This window comes from Salvia splendens, chromosome 3 (assembly GCF_004379255.2).
Source record: "Salvia splendens isolate huo1 chromosome 3, SspV2, whole genome shotgun sequence".
In the NCBI taxonomy this organism is placed as follows: Eukaryota; Viridiplantae; Streptophyta; class Magnoliopsida; order Lamiales; family Lamiaceae; genus Salvia; species Salvia splendens.
Window position 1 is genome coordinate 30,467,353 of NC_056034.1, and position 27,411 is coordinate 30,494,763.

Genomic DNA, 27,411 nt, shown 5'->3' on the forward strand with positions numbered 1-27,411 from the left:
TACAATAAATATTTTTCTGGCTTACTATAATGGGCAAATAGCTGATCGAAAGGGTAATTTTTTAAAACGGGGTAGAAGGTCCTCTGGTGTTATTAAAACTTCTATGGCGTTACCACAAAATATAGTATAAAGAAGATTATACTATGTTCAAAGGTGTCAGGTTCGAGTCCTCCGTGGCACGACCTTTAAATTTAAGTTCATTTAACCATAAAAAATAAAAATAATATTACCACGAAACAGAATATACTCCTATTTCAGAATATTAATATAATACTACGAAAAAAGCAGGTCGTAACCAACGACTGATGACTCTTCTCTAATTTCGTCTTTATTTAATTAATAGTCCAATAATGATTAGCTGTAGACTCGGAGTTGGTATATTTAACAGTAGCTAGCTTGTCGCATCCTAATTTCTTCTCTTTCAGAGACGAACACTAAAACCAAATCAATCCCTCACCTCTTTCTTGAATCAATTGCCCAACGTCTCTTTCCACCATGGTTTTCCCATTGAAAGAGGTATTTGAATTTGCAGATTGATTCATTTTCTGCTATTTTTGGTGGGTTCTGTGAAAGATTCTTTTTTTTAGGTACTTTTTATCAGATCCATTCACGGTTTATGATTTTGGGATTTCCCTTTTATATTGTATGCATGTTGTTGATATGTGGAACAAACTCACATTAAAGATTGTATTTTTAAGCTTTGATCTTGTTGAATTATTATATGTATGTTTTTTATATGTGGAACTATTTTTAAGCTTTGATCTTGTTGAATCAAATAGCTTGGTGAAAAAATAGTTGTACAAAATTGTTTTCATGCTCTTTATGAATTCTGATTATAAACTTTGTGAGTATTTCAGGTTAGGACTGTTCCTATCTAAGGTTAATTATAGTTGAAATATTTGATCACTCAGTTGAAGACAAATACCGGGGAATGCTGAAAGATGTGTCTTTCGGCGAGACAGTCTATCTCCGGCTTTGATGAGGTGCAAGCTCTATCCGAGCCGCCCTTCTCTGTCTTCGATGAGATTGGTCAGTTAAGTCCTCTTTCCATCTATATCTTCTGTGAGAAGACAAAGCTAGTTAGGCATTGTTATGATGATGTTTGTGAAGACGAAGACGGTTGAGTTGTTGCTTTCTTGAAGTTTAGTTTGTAAAGTAGGTCTTGAGTCGAATGGATAGTAAAGGAGGTGTCTTGATGCAAAGGTATGAGTTTGGTAAGTTGCTCGAGCAAGGTACCTTTGCGAAGGTCTACCACGCGAGGGATATCAACAACGGTGAAAGTGTGGCCATTAAAGTGATTGACAAAGAGAAGGTTGTCAAGGTTGGGATGGTGGAACAGATCAAGAGAGAGATTTCTGTGATGAAACTTGTTAGGCATCCGAATGTTGTGCAGCTTTACGAGGTTATGGCCACCAAGGGGAAGATCTATTTCGTAATGGAGTATGTAAGAGGAGGCGAGCTTTTCAACAAGGTGACAAAGGGGAAGATGAAAGAGGACGCAGCGAGTAACCTTTTTCAACAGCTGATCAGTGCTGTTGACTTCTGCCATAGTAGGGGTGCTTATCACCGGGATCTGAAACCTGAGAACTTACTGCTGGATGAACACGGGAACTTGAAAAACTCTGACTTTGGATTGAGTGCTCTAGCGGAAACAAGGCAACAAGATGGATTGCTTCACACAATGTGTGGAACACCTGCCTATGTTGCACCTGAGGTCATCAGCAGACGAGGATATGATTGTGCAAAGGCCGACGTCTGGTCTTGTGGTGTGATCTTGTTTGTGTTGCTATCCAGTCATCTTCCATTCCAGGATTCGAACTTGATGGAGATGTACAGGAGAATTAGCAAGGCGGAGTTCAAGTATCCAAACTGGATGCGCGTAGGCTGATTTCCAAGATTTTGTGTCCAAATCCGAACACAAGGATCTCCATATCCAAGATCATGGAGAATTTTTGGTTTCGTAAAGGTTTGAAATCAAGATCCTTGAAAAACGCCAACACGAAAGAAGCAATTCTTGATATAGACATGAAGAAGTCTGAACCCGTGAATCTGAATGCCTTTGAAATAATCTCCCTCTCGGCTGGCTTCGACCTCTCTGGCTTGTTCGAGGGCGGTGAGCACAAGAAAGAGATCAAGTTCACGTCCAACAAGACCGCCAAGATCATCACCTCGAAGCTAGAGGAAGTAGCCATGCATCTGAAGCTGAAGATGATGAAGAAGGATGGACATATTAAATTCAATGGATCGAGGGAAGGGAGAAAAGGGGTGTTGTCTATTGATGCAGAGATCTTTGAGGTTGCCCCGAACTTTCATTTAGTCGAGATGAAGAAGGCGAATGGAGACACGTTGGAGTTTCAGAAGCTGGTGAATAAAGAGATGAGGTCATCTCTGAAGGATATTGTTTGGACATGGCAAGGGGGGGAGCCTCCACCACCACACCAAACAGGGGAAACAGAGTTTCAGACATGTCAAGTTTCAGAAGCCTAGGTTTTATTTTTGATGATTGTGATTTGAATTCCATCTAATTGTTATTTGTTACGCATTTTTATCTTTATGCTAATTTTCGGATCTCACATTGTTATATCCTAAGGAGTTAATCTAAATTGAGATGGATCACTTATTTTAGATATTTTGGCAATGTAAAAAAGAGCATAAAAAAACTGGTGTCAACCCCTAAATGAACTATTTCTATGGGACGGAGGAAGAGCATAAAAAACATATAAATGGAATTAATTATACCTGGAAACGCCGCATGCATATATCATCACAAGTAATTTTCTAAAATTAAAATCTCCCTTGTATAGAAAAGAAGGAAGATACAATTGGAATCCTGTATTATATAGATCTCCAGAAAAGAGGCTATTTGCCTCTTCACAACAGGAGGAATTCGAATCCACAAGAGGCTGTTTGTCTTTCATTGTTCCTTCTTTTTCTTTTTTTTCCTTTCCTATCTACTCATATGACCAAAGAGACTGTACATCCGGTGGTGAGTAGAGGCCTCCGATGTGAGGCCTATTCATAGGAGAGCTTCCAACATTTTCTCGTGAACCCGCCACTGTCCAGTCTTTTCTGCAAACACAAACACCACAGCAAAAATGAGACATTGCTCATTCAAATTTATACAAATGAATTTGACAAGAACCATTTTACAGCCCTAATCAGTTTCCTAGAATAGGTGGCTATGGCACATGAGACTGCAATATCCAATCCTAAATCATATTCAAAATGAGAATTCTTAACAAGACCAATCATAGCTGGGTTTTTTTTGTAGCCCATAGTACATCATGGACATGTCGAGTTCTCATGCACTCGACAACTACAATCGAGAGCACCAGTAGAGAAGTATCAACTCAATTCCAATCCTACTCCAACTTCCATCATGACTCTGACCTATAAAAGACATCCCTAAAAGAAAAGAGGCATAATTAGGAGGGCCAAATTCTCCAAATGAGCAGGCAAAAGAAGAATGTAGTCTTTGGCCAAATATACTTATGATCAGTAAAGAAGTACCCACTGTACAAAGTATTCCTAGAATAAGCTATTAACTTTCTGACGAGTGCCTGGTGCCGTAGTGTGGGCTAAAGAACAATTCCAAGCTAATGATCCAATTCAAATATACGAATAAACAAATATCACTCCCAAAATTAGACATGTGAAGTAAGGCACACATAGCAATATCTATTAAGATAATGTGTGGCACCCATCCAGTAAATTTCTCTATAACTGATTATGCCGTACCAGGAAACAGAAACCAAGAGAAAAGTAGGCAATATAATTCAGCATATTATGCTTACCTAGTCCAACAACTAGAAGCAGACACGTCAAATTGATGGTTAGCAGGAGGTCCGCTGGTATTTCCATAAATTAGGCCATTCTGAACCATTTCCCCCATAGGCTTCATTGCCGCTTGATTATCAGAAGTTTGTCCAAATAAAGTTCTTGGCAACCACGGACCATCAGAAATTGCAAGCCCAGATGTATTAATTGTTCCACCATTTTGAGAATTCCCAAATAGAACATGCTGGGGAGGATGAGGTCCAGAAGAGGTTTGTTCATCCTTCTTGAACAGTGAAGCCATTGTTTTATGTGGTACATGACGCATATTATCTTCCTTGTTCAACAAGTTCATCTCTGGATGCAAAAGCCAGTTGACAGGCCCACCAACCAAACCAAGACCATCCTGAACTAGAGGAGAGCTATTCCACATCTGCCAGGTGCCATTGCCATTTAAGCCATTAGAGCTATCCTCTGAAACACGTGACCGCGATAATGGAGACTCTATTGGCGATGGCTTGGTAACTTTGGAAGGTGCAGATTTAGTCTTCACCGCAGATGGTTTTTCCATTCCAGTATCGACAAAACCCAGATCCAGCTGAAAGCTATCGAGTGATTCAGAAACTGGTCCAAGCAAGGATATTGGATCTGGAACATAACAGGGGTCTTCAAAAATCTCTGTCTCCTCTAGCAGAAATTGATGTTGTTTATCTGCCCTTTTAGGTTGAATAGATTCGGAAGATAATGGAAGAACTGTACTGCTACTACTCGATTCAAAGGGAAACGATGGTAGACTAAATGGAGACTGCAGCCCAAAATCGATAGGATTCTCAACTGATTGTGTTGTGGAAGGTTTGCCAGAAAAGGGGGTGTTCTGAACTTCTGCTTTATGATTCCCGGTTGGTCTGCTTATAACATTCGTGTTGGAGGGGGCACTAACAGGAGGTGAACGTGCAAATAGTTGCTGCCACGACTTTTTAGGGGCTGTACTTGGTTGATGTTCAATGAGCACCTGTAGAAGAACCAGTTGCATAAATGATAATTTCATGTCAACTAAATGAAAAACACAGTAAACAAAAGAAAGAAAGCTTAACACGTGAACCAACTTACCGGGCGGTTAGAACCCTTATCATCTACATTTACAGTTGGTCTACCAGAAGCCTGGTCAGGTTGTGCTACTTCTTTTCTATATGCAACAGTTTGAGCATTTTCTAGCAATGGGCTTGGTTTCTGTTCTCTTGTAACAATTGGCATGTTCGTATTCTTTCCAAAAAAACCACCCCCAGTAAATGCTCTAGAAGAAGATAAAAATGTGCCCCTCATGCGATCAAAATATCTTGTTCCAGCATTCCCTCGGTTATGATTGCCTGCTGCAGCACCCTTAAATCCATGCCCCAGTTCTGTACCATGAGTTTTCATACTTTCAGGTGTACTTCTCTGCTGGTCCCGTCTGTCACTGTCACTCCTCTTGTTATTGTCACTTTCTTTGCCGACTCGCTTTTCCAACTCCTCAACATCAGAGTTGCTTTTACTTGATCCTCTGTCTTTCTCCTTCCTTCTTTCCTGGCGCTTTCTTTCAGATTCTTTTCTACTTTCTCTTTCCTTAGCTCGGGGAGACCCCTTACTGCGATCTTTTTCAGCTTCCAGTTTCTCATCTCGTAATCTCCTCTGTTCTTCAACTAGCCTTGCGACCTCTTCGCGCTGCTTTCTTTCCTCCTCTTCCAGTAGTTCCCTCTCTAATCTAGCCTGCCTCTTCTCCTCAGCTTTTCTTCGAGCTTTCTCACCTCTACTCTCCTGACCGTTCCCTCCATTTTCGCTTTGATTATCCAGCATTCCTCTGCGTTCTGAATCAGATGATGTATCATCACCGGATGAACTAATCCTAAAAATCTTTCTCCAAATCCACATGATGCTCAATAAAAAAGCAGTTAATATTTTGCAAGCAAAAAGAAAAACACGAGAATAAGATTTTTCTGCAAGACAATGATCATCATCCCCTCCAAATAAGCTACCACCAATGCCATTCCTCTTCCGATTGGACTTTCCGGCAAAAGGCCCTACAACCCAATTACCGTTCTCCAGCCAGTCCTGCCCACATATCCACCCATTGTCTGACCAATTCTTCCCATTCAATATCTTCCCACCTTTGCCAACGAGATCCTTCAATATCCCTGAATTACCCATCCCTGGAGAGACAGGCAAATCCAGAACTGGCCTCTTTGAAATATGGCCACAATAAGAGCACATGAACTTGCTCCCACCAGGATTCTGATCCCGATACGCTGTTAAGCAATTCCTACACCTCCGGGTGGCAGTCTTCCTCAACTTCTGCCTTTCAATAGCCTCAAACCTTTTCCTTTCCCTAAGCCTATCATTCCTCCTGACCCTCCACGCTGACAACTGAGGCATGAGAACCTCATACCAGAAAAGTGTTACCAACAGTACTAACAAGCAAGCAAGCCTTGGCGACGTGATTTCAAATCGGAACGCCGGGGGCAAGAGCTGCGACAGAGCCCATAGCCCAATCAGTGGTATTACTAGCCATGGCAACATGGTAGCAATCCTCCGCGACCACTTCTGAATCACGCAAAGTATACACATTATCCTCCTCAACCCACGCCTCTCTTCCTTTCCCCAGTCTTCAACGCAATTAAAGAATATCAATCAATCAATCAATCGCAACTTCAAATAATCCCCCAACTTCCCCAACCACTAACACAAAACCCTAGAAACTCAGAAATGCTTCAAATGCAACCGATTTCAGCAATTCCTCCATGCGCTAGCGACGCAATTTACGTGTAACCACCTGATTAAAAAATTAGCAGATAAACAATCATGTTTTTCAGAATTTTTATACCCTAAATGATACGAAACGAATAACAATCAAACGCAATTAAAAAATTGAGAGAAATCAACACAGCACGAGAAACGAACTACAGCACGTACCAATGTTCCGGCCATCAGCAAAAAAAAGAGGTTGGCGGCGAACTTCTCAGGCGATGATTTGATGATTTTGGGTGAGAGAGAAAATATTTGTAATAGAGATAAGAGAGAGAAACATTTTAGGGAAGGGAAAATACTCATCGTATATATGCACGAGTCAGACCGGACATATTGAACCGGGTTATAGGCGTCAGCCCGTCGAGAGGAGTCATTCTCTGCGCCCGAGTTTTTGCTTAAGAAATCAAACATTGACTCACTTGGCTACTTAATTAGGAGTAAAATATTTCAAACTTAGGTTTTTATGAGTCTTCATTATTACCTCCAAATGTACAATCATTAATTATCACAAAATATATATTGAGATTGGGTTAGTAAATTTCTAAAAACGGTATATGATTTATAGAATAGGATGAGATTACCTTCTATTCTACAAATAATATAGTACTTCATTCAATTCAGTCCATCTTAATTTTAACTGTGTTAATATTTATTTAAGATTTAATGCACTAAATTAACATTTTATATGCACATAATTGGACATTTTAGATATTTTATATTTAAAACAAATTTACATTACTTAATTAAGTTAATACATTACAAATTTACTCTTTATTATAATTTAAGAAAATTCAAATATATATAGTGTAGGCATTTCAAAAAATATTAAATTTCTTTCATTGTAATTCAATCAAATCTAAACTTTTATACTCCCTCCGTCCCACGTTACTTGAGTCGCTTCCTTTTTGCACTCCTTTTGAAAAAATAATAGTAATAAATAGTTAAAGTGAAGAGATAGTAAAGTAAGAGAGAGAATACGTACGAGAAGACTCTTCTCAACATTATTCTCTCTCTTATAGCATCCATAACGCTGCGGGCCGGACCGCACCTGGGTCCCGGCCCGCAGCCTGGCGCGTTGGAGGGGAAGAGACGCAGCCTAAGCCGCTTCTGGGGGCGGAGGAGAGGCCTGGGGCCACGCCCGGTTGAGTCACGTCCCGGCGTTGTTGGTGTTGGGGCCGCGCCCGGTTGCTGCCCGTCCCGGCGTTGCAGGTACACGGGCCGGACCAAGGCCTCAATTTCTTAATTTATTTGCATTTGGAATCTAGATCCTTGAAGAAGAAATGAAGAGGGGGAAGAGGAAAAAGAGGGAGAGAGAGGTGTGCACCGATGTTGGGAAGTGGAGACTATTTTGATTTTCTCATTTGGAAGTGGAGACTATTTTGATTTTCTCATTTTCATCGGCAAAGATCGCGTAGACAGCAACCACAACGTGCAAGGCGTCAGGCTGGGCAAGCTCGCGAGTCGACGGAGATGGATGCATCGTGCATAAACGTGTGGCAGCAGCGACAGTTGCGGCTCGAGTAGGAGCCCGGCGGCGACTTCAGATTCAGTGGGAGTCCGGTCAGTGAACCTTGGGGAGCTTCTGGCCCCATGGACTGCGAAAACCTCAGGGATTGGGTTAAACTTTTGGCCCTCGGCGAACCTCAGGATTAATGCATACTGAACACTAAGTAATCTACATCATTAGATATACATCATTAGATAAGGTAGATTTACATTAACTTACAGAATACGTGCATTATTATTAAATAATGTAACACATGCATCTTGAATAACGTAAAATATAGAATACATAATATAGCATGCATAAACAATACTCTCCCGTCTCATCTCAAGTGATTGACTTTTTTCGGCACGTGTTTGAGGAAAATGATAATAAATACTCCCTCCGTCCCACTCAAAATGATCACATTCTTGAGTGGCACGAATTTTTAGGTGGAATAGTTATTTGTGATAAAGTAGAGTGGAAAAAGTGATTGACTATTTTAATGAAGGAGAGATGAGAGAGTGATTTAATTCCAAATATAGAAAGTGGGACATATTGTATGTGACAAACTAAAAAGGAAATGTGGACATCTTGAATGGAACGGAGGGAGTAGTTAAAGTGGATACGGCTTTCTTCTATATTATTCTCTCTCTTACTTTACTTTCTCTCCATTTTAACTATTTATTATCATCTACGCAAAACAACTGCCAAAAAGAAATCAATCGCTTGAGTTAGGATGGAGGGAGCATAATGTACCTGTTGGGGTTTGGCGCCCCTTGCACAGCGGAAGACATGTACAAAACAAATAAATTAGATAAGGATCTATTTGACCAATTATGCGATTAATCAATTCACATGTTAAACAGATAACTACATGCTAGAACACAAATAATTCACGCTTAAAGAATATAAATCCTAAAACATGATTTCTACGGTTTAGGGTCACCGATTTGATTCTCCAAATAATCGTCGATTGCTCGCGCCTTCTCCACGTGATGGTCTTCAATACTAGACTACGGATCTTCTGACTGGTTCCAGAACTGTATCTCGATATCAGGGTAGGCTGGTCTTATCAAAATACTAGGACTCGAATAAAGAAGACAGAAATTCCTCACGGAGGAGAGCTGAAGAATTTTCGAGCTCCTCTACTAATTACAGAGGGACGAAAATTTCATAGAATAATAATTGTATTTTCTGTCTCATTTATTCTCTTATTTATATTAAGTTCTTATTGGGCCCAGTCAGGGATCTATAAAAGGTTTTGGATATGGCCTCACCCAATTAGCTTTTTACTAATTAAATTGAACCCACAATTTAATATAACCTTATATTGAAATATTACGAGCAGCAACTAGAGAAGTAATATTGCACTGCCCATCCAAATCCGAAATTACAAGTAATCCGGGTTTCCGGTATGTTTATTGTTTATTTCTCGCGCTTAAGATATAAATGTTCATTAATTAATGTATGTTTGCTATGGACTTAATTAATCAACATCTTATTTATTCCATGAGTGGACTTAGCAAGAAACATTTATTTATTATTCATGGAATAATGAAATTCCAACTAACCAGTTTCCGAATAATAAAAACCTTGTTCAAGCTCCTCTTGAGGACATTATCAAACGAGACTCACCTCGCGCGCGATTAAACATAATAGCAATCCTAGCACCGCTAGATATTAATCACCACTACCCAATATATCAGGATTATTGGGTTGCGAAAAACCCGCACCATTTGATAAGTCAAAGTAGTACATAATCAATACCTTATGGTCAATGCTAACGTATGTAGATTAAGAAATAGTATTTTATCAAGACCTAGTCTTTCAGTAGATAGCATAAAGACACATCTTGCTGTTAGATCCATTCAAGGCTATACCACACCAACGTCATCTTATTTCAGAAAGGCTTAGAAATAATCGGACTAACATTGCAACCTTTCACGATAGGTAGTCTAGGCCTATCTAGGTTGTGAAATTATTCTTTTTCTTTTGCAAAACATTGCATAGAACCGACTGTGTTACTTTAAGGTGGACGACGCCCACAACTAGTCTACTAAGCAAAAGACATAGACTTTGTTTGCTTCTTATACATTTAAATGTTTATAAAACATCTTATAAATGCACAAGCAAACACAATGTAATAATATATTGATCCTATTCGTGCAATACTGTTCGAATAATACTGAATCGGGTTAAAAGTGGATTGTAGAGTTTTTCGTATACAAACAAGATTCTATTCACGCGAACTTGCTCGAAACATGCTTTTCAGTATACCAAACCTAATAGTACCAGCATAACAATCCTTATGTAACACTCGATCAAAGATAATATAATAGAATTACGAGCAAAATGTAATTCGCCGAATAATTTAAATTTATCCTCGTAATAATGTAAATAAGCAACAGAATAATGAATACAAAACAACTGGCACTAACAATTTTAAAGGCTTAGACATTTGTAAACCCTGTAATGAACGACTTTCACAATTTAATGTACTCCCTCCGTCCCAAGGAAGATGACTCCTTCCTTGGGCGGCCCGGGATTTTATGCAGTTTTATTTTGTGTACTATGTGGTGAGAATAATGTAAGAGAGATGGAATAAAGTAGAGATAAAGATGTTTCTGTTTTTAATAATGAGTCATCTTGAGTGGACAAACTAAAAAGGAAAGTGGGTCATCTTCGGTGAGACGGGGAGTACTAATTTCTCTGTTTAGAGAACAAATTTGTCCATAATGAAGAATACTTATGACCAATTTCAAAAAAGAAATTTAGTACAAGCTATGTGAAGAACATGGAATTAACAATTAAACACGCTACATTATTTAACAAGGCAGAATCATTAAAAAAGGAGAATCGATAGGACCAATTTTCGAGTATTAATGAAAAAACCAAAAACTGCATTATAATGTAAAAAAAGCAATCAAATTCAGTTTCCCCAATTGAGAACAACCTAAATGCCGTCACAAAATTACCTTTTTCTAGGTTTTGTATCAGACAATCGATGAATGGTTTGGCCACTACACGATTGACGACCGTCAACTACTCTCAACTAGAGGGAAGTGGGTTTCAACCAATTGAGCGTGATCTTCAAAGAGAATCGACGGTGAAATATTGTTTTCGGTCAAGGAGGCGGTTAGGGATTGCTTCATAGTGAGAACTGAGAGAGAGATGAGAGAGTGAGTTGATAGTTGATAGTGAGTTGACATCGCAGCTCAAATTAATCCGCTGAAATCTCGGAACTGCAGTTTTGAAACTGCTACACATTATTGTGTGATACCGATTTTGCCCCGATAATATACAAAAACGGACGAATAATGTAGCTCGATTGATTTAAATCATATCCATCCAATCCATGTATCATATGACAGTGATTTGTTTTGTGTATAACACTAAAGTGGTGTATATCCATGGACAATGTGGTTTGCACATTTTCGGTACTTAATATCTAAGATGCCTTAATATTCGTAATTATTCTTGCTATTAAATTTTTGAAAAAATATATTTTTATGTGAATACTAATAAATTTTACGAAAACATTCATATCCAAATATTTATTAAGTTTTCATTTTAATTCATTTTTTATATATATATATAGGGGTGCGTTAGAATGATAATCATATTTGTGGTGATAACCTAATAACCTATCATTTTATGGGTCAAAAATATCATTTTTACTAAAAATGATATTTATACAATATAAAATGATATTTTTTCAGCATGCATAAAATAATACTTTTAATCCATAAAATGATATTCTGTTCTATAAAATGATATTATGTTCTATAAAATGAGGGTTATTAGGTTATCACCATAAATATGGGTTATCATATGATCACAACTCTCTCTATATATATAGGGTCTTGTTAGGTAGATTTTTTTAGCTTAATTGAGAATTGAGATGCATTTTCAGCCACTCATTCACAATATTTTCGAAATATCAACTTGGGGGCACTATCGTCAATAGCCTGCACATCAAATGTCAACAACTTATAGTTGACATTATATGTGTATAGTTGACATTATATGTATATGTAGTTGACATTATATGTGTGTAGTTGACATGAATTGTATATGTAGTTGACATGGATTGTACACATAGTTGACGTTATATGTGTGTAGTTGACACAATTAAATTTTTAAAAAAAATTTAAAAAATTTAAAAAATATATTAAAAAAATATTTATTGAATAAAATGTACCAAGAAATTACCATTCTGCCCTTTCATAATGAATTAATCTAAAAATATTTTCCATGCGGCAAATTCTGGACAACTCATTTAATAAAAATGAGTGGCTGATAATGCATCTCAATTCTCAATTAGGCTAAAAATCTCAATTGATCACAACCCTATATACATCCAATCACGTGCTGCCACGTGGCACGAAAAATGCAATATTGTAAACACAAAAATGCAGTACACATTTGTAGAAATGATAGATGAATTTTGGCAGATTGTATTTTAGTTATAAGCAGATTGCATTTTTTATTGTTGAGTTTTGCATTTTAGAGATTGACTATTTAATTTGTATTTTATATATAGACGGATTGCATTTATATATAGTTTATTTTGCATTGTAGACAATTTATGTTAAAATGCAAAACTTAACAATATAAAAAGCAATATGCGGAAATGCATGTACAACTTCACAAATGCATTTTTGTGTTTACAATATTACATTTTTCGTGTCACGTGGCAACACGTGATTGGAGGTACATTAGCACTTTAATTAAGGATGTGAAAAGAGAAAGAAGTGATTAGAGAGAATATTAAACATAAAGCCTAAAATCTCTTAAACTAAAAAGGTTAAAAAATTCCATAAATAGTGCAAAAGTACCTCAAATAAAATTAAGTCTTTTTATAGATACCGGTGATATATTTTTTAAAACATACCAAAATTATGCAAATCACATTAGTCATAGACCTTTTTTCTAATACACCCATATATTATATAATCTCACTGTCCCACATTACTTGAGTCAATTCTTTTTTGCACTCTGTTTTGAAAAAAATGATATAATAAATAGGTAAAGTAGAGAGTGTAAAGTAATAGCATCCTTAACCCCGGCCCGAATTCAGGCCCCAAGTCCCCTCCACGTCATCATTCTCCTAAATTTCAGGCTCAAGCAACAACTCTTATAACCAGGCAGTCCTCATCCAGATCCCAACTATTAAATTGCACTATTCACAACTCCAGCCTATTTACTTGTGAAAATTGAAAACGTTGAACAATTATAACATGAGAAATTCATTTTTAATTTTAAAATAATAAATTATAAACTAAAAATCAAAAAAATTGAACAAAATAAGAAAATCAAAATGAGAGCTCCACTCCAAATTTCCAACATATAATTATAAATTATACTCCACTATAAACTAAAAAAAATGAAAATGAGAAAATCAAAACAGTCTCCACTTTCCCAACATCTGTGCACACCTCTCTCTCCTCTTTCCCCTCTTCATTTCTTCTTCAAGGATCTAGATTCCAAATGCAAATAAATTAAGAAATTGAGGCCTGGGTCCGGCCGTGTACCTGCAACGCCGGGACGGGCAGCAACCGGACGCAGCCCCAACACCAACAACGCCGGGACGTGACTCAACCGGGCGTGGCCCCAGGCCTCTCCTCCGCCCCAGAAGCGGCTTAGGCTGCGTCTCTTCCCCTCCAACGCGCCAGGCTGCGGGCCGGGACCCAGGTGCGGTCCGGCCCGCAACGTTATGGATGCTATAAGAGAGAGAATAATGTTGAGAAGAGTCTTCTCGTACGTATTCTCTCTCTTACTTTACTATCTCTTCACTTTAACTATTTATTACTATTATTTTTTCAAAAGGAGTGCAAAAAGGAAGTGACTCAAGTAACGTGGGACGGAGGGAGTAAAAGTTTAGATTTGATTGAATTCCAATGAAAGAAATTTAATATTTTTTGAAATGCCTACACTATATATATTTGAATTTTCTTAAATTATAATAAAGAGTAAATTTGTAATGTATTAACTTAATTAAGTAATGTAAATTTGTTTTAAATATAAAATATCTAAAATGTCCAATTATGTGCATATAAAATGTTAATTTAGTGCATTAAATCTTAAATAAATATTAACACAGTTAAAATTAAGATGGACTGAATTGAATGAAGTACTATATTATTTGTAGAAGAGTAAAAGCCAAAATTGGTCCTGAACATATAGCCATTTTACGATTTTGGTCCTAAACATTATCTTTTAGATTTTTTGGTCCTGCACATATGGACATTTGATCATTTTGGTCCTCCGTCAATATTTCCGTTAAAAACTAACGGTCAACATTATCTTTTGGATTTTTTGGTCCTGCACATACGGACATTTGATCATTTTGGTCATGCACATATGGAATTTTGATAATTTTGGTCCTCCGTCAACATTTTCGTTAAAAACTAACGGTCAACGGCCGATTTTTGACTAAAACAATGAGTTGGGTCGGGTCGTGTTTGGGTCGGGTTTGGGTTACACGTTAAGAAAAAAATAATATTTTCTTAAAATCTAAGCATAATATTTTCATTAAAATCTAAGCATAATATTCTTAAAAAATTAATTAATATTTTTTAATTAATAAAATTAAAGTATAGTATTTTTTAATTAATTTTTTCATGAATTTGAAGAAAATATTATGCTTAGATTTTATTAAAAATAATTTTTTAATTATTTAATTTTATTATATAGATTTAATATTAATATACTTTAATTTTATTATTTTGATTAAAAAATGATTATTTTAATTTGGTAATTTTTTATTTTATTGTGTAATATCATGTTTAAATCGTATAATAACATCATGTTTTAGTCGTTATAATATTTTTAATCAACAAAAATAACTAAAAATTAAAGTTTTATAATTTTTTAATTAATAAAAAATAATTATTTTTTTTCTTAACGTGTAACCCAAACCCGACCCAAACACGACCCGACCCAACCCATTGTTTTAGTCAAAAATCGGCCGTTGACCGTTAGTTTTTAACGAAAATGTTGACGGAGGACCAAAATGATCAAAATTCCATATATGCAGGACCAAAATGATCAAATATCCATATGTGCAGGACCAAAAAATCCAAAAGATAATGTTGACCGTTAGTTTTTAACGAAAATGTTGACGGGGGACCAAAATGATCAAATTTCCATATGTGCAGGACCAAAATGATCAAATGTCCATATGTGCAGGACCAAAAAATCCAAAAGATAATGTTTAGGACCAAAATCGTAAAATGACTATATGTTCAGGACCAATTTTGGCCTTTACTCTTTGTAGAATAGAAGGTAATCTCATCCTATTCTATAAATCATATACCGTTTTTAGAAATTTACTAACCCAATCTCAATATATATTTTGTGATAATTAATGATTGTACATTTGGAGGTAATAATGAAGACTCATAAAAACCTAAGTTTGAAATATTTTACTCCTAATTAAGTAGCCAAGTGAGTCAATGTTTGATTTCTTAAGCAAAAACTCGGGCGCAGAGAATGACTCCTCTCGACGGGCTGACGCCTATAACCCGGTTCAATATGTCCGGTCTGACTCGTGCATATATACGATGAGTATTTTCCCTTCCCTAAAATGTTTCTCTCTCTTATCTCTATTACAAATATTTTCTCTCTCACCCAAAATCATCAAATCATCGCCTGAGAAGTTCGCCGCCAACCTCTTTTTTTTTGCTGATGGCCGGAACATTGGTACGTGCTGTAGTTCGTTTCTCGTGCTGTGTTGATTTCTCTCAATTTTTTAATTGCGTTTGATTGTTATTCGTTTCGTATCATTTAGGGTATAAAAATTCTGAAAAACATGATTGTTTATCTGCTAATTTTTTAATCAGGTGGTTACACGTAAATTGCGTCGCTAGCGCATGGAGGAATTGCTGAAATCGGTTGCATTTGAAGCATTTCTGAGTTTCTAGGGTTTTGTGTTAGTGGTTGGGGAAGTTGGGGGATTATTTGAAGTTGCGATTGATTGATTGATTGATATTCTTTAATTGCGTTGAAGACTGGGGAAAGGAAGAGAGGCGTGGGTTGAGGAGGATAATGTGTATACTTTGCGTGATTCAGAAGTGGTCGCGGAGGATTGCTACCATGTTGCCATGGCTAGTAATACCACTGATTGGGCTATGGGCTCTGTCGCAGCTCTTGCCCCCGGCGTTCCGATTTGAAATCACGTCGCCAAGGCTTGCTTGCTTGTTAGTACTGTTGGTAACACTTTTCTGGTATGAGGTTCTCATGCCTCAGTTGTCAGCGTGGAGGGTCAGGAGGAATGATAGGCTTAGGGAAAGGAAAAGGTTTGAGGCTATTGAAAGGCAGAAGTTGAGGAAGACTGCCACCCGGAGGTGTAGGAATTGCTTAACAGCGTATCGGGATCAGAATCCTGGTGGGAGCAAGTTCATGTGCTCTTATTGTGGCCATATTTCAAAGAGGCCAGTTCTGGATTTGCCTGTCTCTCCAGGGATGGGTAATTCAGGGATATTGAAGGATCTCGTTGGCAAAGGTGGGAAGATATTGAATGGGAAGAATTGGTCAGACAATGGGTGGATATGTGGGCAGGACTGGCTGGAGAACGGTAATTGGGTTGTAGGGCCTTTTGCCGGAAAGTCCAATCGGAAGAGGAATGGCATTGGTGGTAGCTTATTTGGAGGGGATGATGATCATTGTCTTGCAGAAAAATCTTATTCTCGTGTTTTTCTTTTTGCTTGCAAAATATTAACTGCTTTTTTATTGAGCATCATGTGGATTTGGAGAAAGATTTTTAGGATTAGTTCATCCGGTGATGATACATCATCTGATTCAGAACGCAGAGGAATGCTGGATAATCAAAGCGAAAATGGAGGGAACGGTCAGGAGAGTAGAGGTGAGAAAGCTCGAAGAAAAGCTGAGGAGAAGAGGCAGGCTAGATTAGAGAGGGAACTACTGGAAGAGGAGGAAAGAAAGCAGCGCGAAGAGGTCGCAAGGCTAGTTGAAGAACAGAGGAGATTACGAGATGAGAAACTGGAAGCTGAAAAAGATCGCAGTAAGGGGTCTCCCCGAGCTAAGGAAAGAGAAAGTAGAAAAGAATCTGAAAGAAAGCGCCAGGAAAGAAGGAAGGAGAAAGACAGAGGATCAAGTAAAAGCAACTCTGATGTTGAGGAGTTGGAAAAGCGAGTCGGCAAAGAAAGTGACAATAACAAGAGGAGTGACAGTGACAGACGGGACCAGCAGAGAAGTACACCTGAAAGTATGAAAACTCATGGTACAGAACTGGGGCATGGATTTAAGGGTGCTGCAGCAGGCAATCATAACCGAGGGAATGCTGGAACAAGATATTTTGATCGCATGAGGGGCACATTTTTATCTTCTTCTAGAGCATTTACTGGGGGTGGTTTTTTTGGAAAGAATACGAACATGCCAATTGTTACAAGAGAACAGAAACCAAGCCCATTGCTAGAAAATGCTCAAACTGTTGCATATAGAAAAGAAGTAGCACAACCTGACCAGGCTTCTGGTAGACCAACTGTAAATGTAGATGATAAGGGTTCTAACCGCCCGGTAAGTTGGTTCACGTGTTAAGCTTTCTTTCTTTTGTTTACTGTGTTTTTCATTTAGTTGACATGAAATTATCATTTATGCAACTGGTTCTTCTACAGGTGCTCATTGAACATCAACCAAGTACAGCCCCTAAAAAGTCGTGGCAGCAACTATTTGCACGTTCACCTCCTGTTAGTGCCCCCTCCAACACGAATGTTATAAGCAGACCAACCGGGAATCATAAAGCAGAAGTTCAGAACACCCCCTTTTCTGGCAAACCTTCCACAACACAATCAGTTGACAATCCTATCGATTTTGGGCTGCAGTCTCCATTTAGTCTACCATCATTTCCCTTTGAATCGAGTAGTAGCAGTACAGTTCTTCCATTATCTTCCGAATCTATTCAACCTAAAAGGGCAGATAAACAACATCAATTTCTGCTAGAGGAGACAGAGATTTTTGAAGACCCCTGTTATGTTCCAGATCCAATATCCTTGCTTGGACCAGTTTCTGAATCACTCGATAGCTTTCAGCTGGATCTGGGTTTTGTCGATACTGGAATGGAAAAACCATCTGCGGCGAAGACTAAATCTGCACCTTCCAAAGTTACCAAGCCATCACCAATAGAGTCTCCATTATCGCGGTCACGTGTTTCAGAGGATAGCTCTAATGGCTTAAATGGCAATGGCACCTGGCAGATGTGGAATAGCTCTCCTCTAGTTCAGGATGGTCTTGGTTTGGTTGGTGGGCCTGTCAACTGGCTTTTGCATCCAGAGATGAACTTGTTGAACAAGGAAGATAATATGCGTCATGTACCACATAAAACAATGGCTTCACTGTTCAAGAAGGATGAACAAACCTCTTCTGGACCTCATCCTCCCCAGCATGTTCTATTTGGGAATTCTCAAAATGGTGGAACAATTAATACATCTGGGCTTGCAATTTCTGATGGTCCGTGGTTGCCAAGAACTTTATTTGGACAAACTTCTGATAATCAGGCGGCAATGAAGCCTATGGGGGAAATGGTTCAGAATGGCCTAATTTATGGAAATACCAGCGGACCTCCTGCTAACCATCAATTAGACGTGTCTGCTTCTAGTTGTTGGACTAGGTAAGCATAATATGCTGAATTATATTGCATACTTTTCTCTTGGTTTCAGTTTCCTGGTACGGTATCAATTATAGAGAAATTTACTGGATGGGTGCCGCACATTATCTGAATAGATATTGCTATGTGTGTCTTACTTCACATGTCTAATTTTGGGAGTGATATTTGTTTATTCGTATATTTGAATTGGATCATTAGCTTGGAATTGTTCTTTAGCCCACACTACGGCACCAGGCACTCGTCAGAAAGTTAATAGCTTATTCTAGGAATACTTTGTACAGTGGGTACTTCTTTACTGATCATAGGTATATTTGGCCAAAGACTACATTCTTCTTTTGCCTGCTCATTTGGAGAATTTGGCCCTCCTAATTATGCCTCTTTTCTTTTAGGGATGTCTTTTATAGGTCAGAGTCATGATGGAAGTTGGAGTAGGATTGGAATTGAGTTGATACTTCTCTACTGGTGCTCTCGATTGTAGTTGTCGAGTGCATGAGAACTCGACATGTCCATGATGTACTATGGGCTACAAAAAAAACCCAGCTATGATTGGTCTTGTTAAGAATTCTCATTTTGGATTGGATATTGCAGTCTCTTGTGCCATAGCAGAAACTGATTAGGGCTGTAAAATGGTTCTTGTCAAATTCATTTGTATAAATTTGAATGAGCAATGTCTCATTTTTGCTGTGGTGTTTGTGTTTGCAGAAAAGACTGGACAGTGGCGGGTTCACGAGAAAATGTTGGAAGCTCTCCTATGAATAGGCCTCACATCGGAGGCCTCTACTCACCACCGGATGTACAGTCTCTTTGGTCATATGAATAGATAGGAAAGGAAAAAAAAGAAAAAGAAGGAACAATGAAAGACAAACAGCCTCTTGTGGATTCGAATTCCTCCTGTTGTGAAGAGGCAAATAGCCTCTTTTCTGGAGATCTATATAATACAGGATTCCAATTGTATCTTCCTTCTTTTCTATACAAGGGAGATTTTAATTTTAGAAAATTACTTGTGATGATATATGCATGCGGCGTTTCCAGGCATAATTAATTCCATTTATATGTTTTTTATGCTCTTCCTCCGTCCCATAGAAATAGTTCATTTAGGGGTTGACACCAGTTTTACTGTGTAATTGGTAAAGTAAGAGAAAAGGAGAAAAAATAGTTGAAATTGTGTAGTGGATTGTGGTGCCTATAAATAATAAAGTAAAAGAGCTATTTCTATGGAACGGATGAGAAAAAAATATGACCTAGTTCTATGTACGGAGGGAGTAATCCTTATAATAAATCAGTGCATGTTCTTTTTTTTTTAGAGAGAGAGGGATAAGCTTGATTACCTTGATTCAAATATAAAGTGTTGGTGAGAAAATTTAGTATATACTTAGTAATAGAATTTTGAAATATATTTGGATTGGGATCGTGTTATTGTTTGAATTTTGATTGTCTAGTTGTGAAATATACCAAAGGTTATAGTTGTACTTGAGAAGATCCTAATAATCAAGTGTTACTCTTTTTTACATTGCCAAAATATCTAAAATAAGTGATCCATCTCAATTTAGATTAACTCCATAGGATATAACAATGTGAGATCCGAAAATTAGTATAAAAATTAGTAAATTTCGTTTCATATTATTCAAGCTTGAGTTGAGTTATATTGCATTCCGCAAGCCATTTCTTTAGTTGTACCCTAATTTTGTCATATCATCATTTTCCTTCGTATCAAACCACAACTCGTACAACCTCATACTTCTACTTATACCACAATATGTTATAATTTTTTTAATCATTTTTCAATATTACATATATAAAATTAAAATAACTAATAGATGACATTAATTAAAATATGAAAATTACATAAATTTAAATTTCTAAAAACTTACGATGCAATATGAAGTTTAATGCTGAAATCTGGTGGAGTGTGACCAAAATTTTCAATGAGAATGGCTTGGAGGTGTACATAGGTATGTCCTTCATGCATAAAAGCTCGTCGACTTGAAATTTCCAGAAATTCGGCAGGCGCATCTTACGTTGTGGGCTCGATTATGAGCCCCAAGCTAGAACAGCCTTGTTCATCACCATAATTATAGTACCTGCATATGTGACACCGAAGATGCACGATCGATATTCCAAACATGTCAAACCTTTGACTATCACCTAACAAGCTTGTAGTACACCGAAGGCACGCTTCATGTTAGAGTTGTCAACTGGGTTAGGCCAACCCAACCTAACCCAGCCCATTAATAACTTGAAGCATCCTAGACTAAGATTGCAAATTGTCTATCACAATCACAATTCATATACTGTTTGGAAACACGAGATGTTTAGGTTTTGATTTATAAACTAATGCAAATAAGAAAATTTAAGCAACTAAATAGTGATGCAATTCATGTTAGGGTTTGTATACTAGAAATCACCTTTCGAGTGATTGCATACAAGAATAACAGATCTAGATTCATAATCATATTGCAAGTTGAGCACGTAATACACAACGGAACTAAATCTTACTTGTTGTGTTGTTTTCTTCTACGATTGTGTCCTGCAAGTTGAATCCACTACTATCGAGGTCCACGTGTATTCTGATCCGATGCAGGAACAATTCCTTGGTACAATCGTTCTATAGAGAAAGCTAGGAAATCTCTTATGAACGTAGCGCCGCTTTTCTCTCTTAGAGAATTAGGTTTTCTGTATTATGTTCTCTACAATAGAACATATATATAGTATAATAATTGTAACATTGGACCAAGCCCAATAGAATTATTTCGTATTAATCTAATCTAGCCCATTAATCTTTCAATCTCCCACTTGGACTAGCATTAGATATAATACACAGCTCTAACATTGTACCCTTGAGCAGATCAAAATACACATATAGTGTGACCCTTTAGGCCCTCATTATCGACGACGATCTAATCGAAGTCTGCACAAAACTCCTAGACTGAGTTGGCAGCGTAGCTCGATATATGAAGGACGTTTACGTGAATTCGGTAAACAAGCCTTTACACAAAGTTTATAGTAATATCCTTTCATTCACGAACCACCCGATTGAGCCTAAGATTTGTCATGTGTCATCCAAATAGCTCAATCACTTTATCTCATATTTATTAAATGACTCATTCGATCATATTCAATTACTTTAATTGAATATATCTTTGCATTGGCCAATGACTTAATGGTCAAGTAATATAGAGAATTTGAGTGTTCTCTCGAAATTCTAATCGAGGAATGAATCTCATTCTTGGCTCAACTACCATTTCCATTTATCTTATGATGTACCCAACACAAGTCCGTGTCTTAATCCTCCGAGGGGAGGCAAAGCGTTGTACAAGGTCAAAGCACACCACTCAACAAACAAAATGTGTAATGACCTCAGATCCAAGGACTATTACATACTTCATGTACTAATAAACTGTAGACACTCAACAAAACAGTTTAATAGTAGGGTATACCAATACTCTCCAAAGTATACCATGTGTCCATCACGAGTATCTAATATCTCATAGTTGTGAGAACAACTACATTCTCGAAGAATGTGATGCAAACCCCATGCTAACCTATAACATATCATCAATATCCCATTCTTGATGATCATTGGTTAGGGCTATTTTAGAATTATACTATATCATTAATTTCTCACACCATTAACGACAGTCATAATTCAAGGGAATAAATATTTAGAATAAAATCAAACATTTAAAACAATTATTCCAATAAGTGCACAAAACCCATAGAAAAGAAATTTTCATATAATGTGATCAAGTAATATTGTCTCAACACAAAATGTTTCTAAGACATATAAAACTATAACTCCCACTGATTCAAAGCCATCTACCAAGATGCTTAACACCTAAGCTCTCAAAGTGCTTGTTGTGTTTTGCTATACATAACGGTTTGGTGAAATGATCAGCCAAATTATCATCAGTGGGTACTCTTTCTAATTTTATGTCGTCTCTTTCAATTATTTCTCTGATCAGATGATATCTTCTGGGAACATGCTTGTTCCTGTTCGTAGCTCTGGGTTCTTTTGCTTGCGCAACAGCACCAATGTTGTCACAATACAAAGGTATTGCACTATTGGCACTCGGAATGACACCCAGTTCTTTAACGAACTCTAACAAAGCAACAGCTTCTTTGGCAGTTTCAGATGCAGCAATATACTCGGATTCGGTGGTGGAATCGGCAGTTGTACCTTGTTTGGAACTATTCCAACTCAATGCTCCACCATTGAGGACAAAAAACATATCCAGACTGAGACTTATAGTCGTCATGGTCTGTTTGGAAACTAGCATCAGTGTACCCAGTAACTGATAACTCTGGTTGTCCACCATAGACTAAGAAATATTCTTTAGTCCTTCTAAGGTACTTAAGAATAGTCTTAAAAATTTTCCAATGTTCCTCACCGGGATTTTGCTGAAATCTGCCTGTTATGCTAAGCGCATAGGCCACATCTGGCCTAGTAGAAATCATGACATACATAATAGATCCTATAGCCGAAGCATACGTGATCATTTTCATGTTGTCTCTTTCTTTGTCATTAGAAGGACAATCCTTCTTTGACAATACAATGCCATGTCCCATAGGAAGAAAACCTTTCTTAGAATTCTCCATTGAGAAGAGCCTTAGCAACTTGTCTATGTAAGTGGATTGTGATAATTCTAACATCCTATTCGGTCTATCTCGATAGATCTTGATTCCAAGGATGTAGGAAGCATCACCCAGATCCTTCATCATAAAGGAACTAGACAACCATTCTTTCACGGATTGCATCATGGAACGATCGCTTCCCATAATCAAGATGTCATCAACATATATGATGAGGAAGACAACGTTTCCATTCTCGCGTTTACTATAAACACATGGGTCCTCTTTGCTTCTGACAAAATCAAACGATTTGATTGTTCTATCAAAACAAATATTCCAACTCCTCGAAGCTTGCTTAAGTCCATAGATGGACTTCTTTAGCTTGCACACTGCATTCGGCCTTTCTTTCGATACAAAACCTTCTGGCTGTGTCATATAGACATCGCCTTCTAATTCTCCATTGAGAAATGCGGTTTTGACATCCATTTGCCAAAGCTCAAAGTTGTAGTATACAGCTATTGCAAGTAATATCCTAATGGACTTGATCTTAGCAACTGGCGAAAAGGTTTCATCATAGTCAATGCCTTCGCGTTGACTATAACCCTTTGCCACTAACCTAGCCTTGTAGGTTTGTACTTTGCCATCTGCATCTCTCTTCTTTTTGAAGATCCATTTGCAGCCTATAGGGTAAACCCCATCTGGCAAGTCAACTAGTTCACAGACTAAGTCGAAGTAGATTGAGTCTATTTCAGATATCAAGGCTTCAAGCCACTTCTCTCGATCAGTGTTTGACACCGCCTCGGTATAGGTCGTAGGCTCATCTTCATCTAAATCAACTTCATCATCTTGGTTCTCAACCATTAGATTCAGTCTCTCAGGTGCACGACGAATCCTTGTAGGCCTATTGAGTTGGTTTTGCTCTGGCTTGGGCTGTTCATTCTGAATGTGAGTAGGTTCAGGAATATCACTATGATCTTCGTGAGGTAGAGGTGATGCAACTATTGTATCATCTTGTCTTTGATGCATCTCATTGTCTTGAGGAGGTTCTTCAAGAGTCCCTCTAAGGTCTCCTCTAATAGTAATTTCCCCTCCCAATAGATCGTCAAAAACTCCCACTGAGTTATTGTTCAAACCATTTGATAATACCTCATTCTCAATGTTATCTTGTGGTTCTTGAATTTCTTCAAGATCTACCATGTTGTGACTTTGTTCCTTAAGACATAAGTGTCTTCAAGAAACTTCACATTCCTAGAGATTATCACCTTGTGATCTCCGGGGCAGTAGAATTCATATCCTCTAGTTTGTTTAGAATATCCCACAAAGTAACACTTCTCACTTTTAGATTCCAACTTATCAGTCATCATTTTCTTAACAAAAGCTGGACAACCCCAGGTCCGCATATAGTTAAGACAAGGCTTTTTGCCATACCATAACTCATATGGTGTTTTCTCAACTGATTTAGATGGAACTATATTCAGAATGTAAATAGCAGTCAATAAAGCATGACCCCAGAGAAATAAAGGAAGACTAGCTAAACTCATCATGGATCGAACCATATCTAATAATGTTCGGTTTCTCCTTTCAGATACTCCATTCATTTGTGGTGTACCAGGAGGTGTCTAGTCTGACTGAATTCCATGCGATTTCAAGTAATCAAGAAATTCTCGGCTCAAGTATTCCCCTCCTCGATCTGATCAAAGAGTTTTGATACTTTTCCCAAGTTGTTTCTCAACTTCACACTTAAACTCTTTAAATTTCTCAAAGGCCTCGGATTTGTGTTTCATAAGATACATATATCCATATCTTGTCAAATCATCAGTAAAAATAATGAAGTACGAATAACCACCTTTTGCTTGAGTTGGAAACGGTCCGCACACATCTGTGTGGATCAACTCTAGCACATCATTAGCACGCACCCCTTTCCCAGAAAGTGGCTTATTAGTCATCTTTCCTTTGAGACAGAATTCACAAGCACCATATGATTCAAAATCAAATGAATGTAGATAGTCTAACTTTCTCAATCTCGCTATCCTTTTCTCATTGATATGACCAAGTCTACAATGCCAAAGATAAGTAGCATTATCCGTATTACATAGCTTAAGTCTTTTATTTTGCACACTAAGAATATCTCGTTTGCATGCAAGCATATATAATCCATTCTCTAAAGAGGCATTTCCATAAAACAATCCATTATTAGAAAACAAGCATCTGCTGTTCGCAAAATGGAAGGAAAAACCTTCGATGTACAACATCGGAATGGAAATAATATTCTTTGAAATAACCGGAACAAAATAACAATTATGTAAATCTAGTCTATGTCCTGAGGGAAGATCTAATCTATAAGTTCCTACGCGTTCGGCAACAACTTTTGCTCCATTTCCAACACGTAGGTCTACTTCCACAGGCCTCACTTTCCTGCTGTCAATTAAACCTTGCACATTATTACAAATGTGTGAACCACAAGCGGTATCCAATACCCAGGATTGTGAGTTATTCATAGACATATTTATCTCAATGACAAACATAGCTGAGCTCCCACTCATTGCACCTTGTGCCTTGAGTTTTGGGCAGTCTCTCTGCCACTCCGTGAAATTTGACCTAGTCAATTTGTGTGTTTCTATCATATACTCATAAGATAAGTTTGACATATTATCTGAACAGAAAATAAAACGAAAAGCAAATTAGAAAAGCATACAAAGATCACATTCGCATCACTAATCAAACAAGAGTTTATTGTATTGATTAGCTCCCACTAATTTTAACATATATTATGCCCCCAAACATAAAATACGAATTTATATCAAATATAAATTTTAGTGGTCCAAGATCCAAGTCTATATAGTTGTAGTCTCTGCGAGGGCTGATGACTACAATAATATCACCACGTAGGCCTCCAAGCCAATTGTAACAACAATTTTACAATTCTTGGTTTATTAATCTAATTAATATGCATCCATAAATCATTTGGTTGCGAGGGCTACTCAAAATAATTTAAGCAAGTCAACCCCATCACACGATGCCAACCATGCATCTATGAATGAGCCTAAACCTTGTGGATTTAGAGTAAACGCGAGGGCGTAAAACTCGTGGTCGAAAAGGCTAGGAGTATCAAACAATTGTGATGGACGACGCGTTTGTTTCAAAACAAGACTTATATTTTGTGGGGAATAATTTTGTGATACTAATTGTCAATTTAATATATAATATTAAAATCTTAAACAATTATTGGGCGCCGCCTACCCAGACATAGTATAACACGGACTACAAATACTAGGCGCCGCCTACCCAGACATAGTATAACACGGACTACAAATACTGGGCGCCGCCTACCCAGACATAATATAACACGGTCTCTAACTACTATAGTTGAAATAAATAAGCATAAATCAAATAGCATGCTTATCACATAGGATATCAAATAATGCTCAATAAATAAAATCAAATTTTATTCTCTAATTAAATGTGGATTTAATAATATTAATTCTAAATTAATATAATTAAACATATTTAATACTAATTCCAAATTAATATTGTTCTGTGGAGTATATATTATCATTTCCAGATGATAACTATGTCCCAATTTGTTAATCTAATTAACGAAATTTATCGAATCTATATTAATTCTAAATTAATAAATTTGTAAATCAAGTAATAACTCCAAATCATCATCAAGCACATATATATTATTTATTATTCCAAAATAATAATATTAACAAATTCTTGCTCATTAATCCATTAATCCAATTAATAAATTTATCATCTAATCTATATCAATTTCAAACTAATATAAACAGATATTTAATATTAATTCTAAAACAATATTAAAGCACATTTACTATTATTATTCAAAATAATGATAGTAAATAATTTATTGGCTTGATTAATATTATTGATTATAAATTATCATAATCACATATTTAATATTAATTCCAAATTAATAGTGGTGATCAAAACCATGATTTACTAATCAAACTAATAAATCAGTAATTGAGATTTTATTACTAATTCACAACTAATAATAATTTATAAAATTTTGTAACCTTACTGCATGTATGACTCCTGCACGGCCAAATTATAAAATTGAGTCAAACTCAAAAGAGTAAACTCACGGCCACGCCTTGTAATCGGCGAAAAGAAACACAAATTTCCAAAATCCATTTTGGTTCAAAAACAC

The 27,411-nt window shown here is 37.1% G+C and overlaps 2 protein-coding genes and 1 pseudogene across 4 annotated transcripts; 2 read left to right on the forward strand and 1 right to left on the reverse strand.

The window, feature by feature from the left end:
• The first annotated feature begins 379 nt into the window (after positions 1-379).
• On the forward strand, positions 380-2,583 carry LOC121795643 (annotated as a pseudogene).
• Positions 2,584-2,774: 191 nt separating this feature from the next.
• LOC121795644 lies at positions 2,775-6,828 on the reverse strand. Of its 2 annotated transcripts, none has more exons than XM_042194186.1 (4): positions 6,721-6,828; positions 4,885-6,580; positions 3,795-4,786; positions 2,775-3,069 (listed from the first exon to the last, which is right to left on the reverse strand). In XM_042194186.1, the coding sequence occupies exons 2-4, from the start codon at positions 6,373-6,375 to the stop codon at positions 2,952-2,954; spliced, it is 2,601 nt and encodes an 866-aa protein (XP_042050120.1). In that variant the 5' UTR covers positions 6,376-6,580; positions 6,721-6,828; the 3' UTR covers positions 2,775-2,951. The 2 variants fall into 2 exon arrangements, with proteins under 2 accessions (XP_042050120.1, XP_042050121.1); XM_042194187.1 differs by lacking the exon at positions 2,775-3,069 and adding an exon at positions 3,132-3,405.
• Positions 6,829-15,618: 8,790 nt separating this feature from the next.
• LOC121795646 lies at positions 15,619-19,665 on the forward strand. Of its 2 annotated transcripts, none has more exons than XM_042194188.1 (4): positions 15,619-15,745; positions 15,886-17,581; positions 17,680-18,671; positions 19,371-19,665. In XM_042194188.1, exons 2-4 carry the CDS (start codon positions 16,091-16,093, stop codon positions 19,486-19,488), a joined length of 2,601 nt encoding a protein of 866 aa, XP_042050122.1. In that variant the 5' UTR covers positions 15,619-15,745; positions 15,886-16,090; the 3' UTR covers positions 19,489-19,665. The 2 variants fall into 2 exon arrangements, with proteins under 2 accessions (XP_042050122.1, XP_042050123.1); XM_042194189.1 differs by lacking the exon at positions 19,371-19,665 and adding an exon at positions 19,058-19,217.
• The last annotated feature ends 7,746 nt before the right edge of the window (positions 19,666-27,411 follow it).

Bases quoted from the DNA above. Each gene is read 5' to 3' on its own strand.
- LOC121795644 (XM_042194186.1), bottom strand. From the start codon at position 6,375: ATGTGTATACTTTGCGTGATTCAGAAGTGGTCGCGGAGGATTGCTACC. The intron at 4,787-4,884 runs GTAAGTTGGTTC...GTTCTTCTACAG, and splicing joins ATAAGGGTTCTAACCGCCCG to GTGCTCATTGAACATCAACC. The intron at 3,070-3,794 runs GTAAGCATAATA...TTGTGTTTGCAG, and splicing joins GCTTCTAGTTGTTGGACTAG to AAAAGACTGGACAGTGGCGG.
- LOC121795646 (XM_042194188.1), top strand. From the start codon at position 16,091: ATGTGTATACTTTGCGTGATTCAGAAGTGGTCGCGGAGGATTGCTACC. The intron at 17,582-17,679 runs GTAAGTTGGTTC...GTTCTTCTACAG, and splicing joins ATAAGGGTTCTAACCGCCCG to GTGCTCATTGAACATCAACC. The intron at 18,672-19,370 runs GTAAGCATAATA...TTGTGTTTGCAG, and splicing joins GCTTCTAGTTGTTGGACTAG to AAAAGACTGGACAGTGGCGG.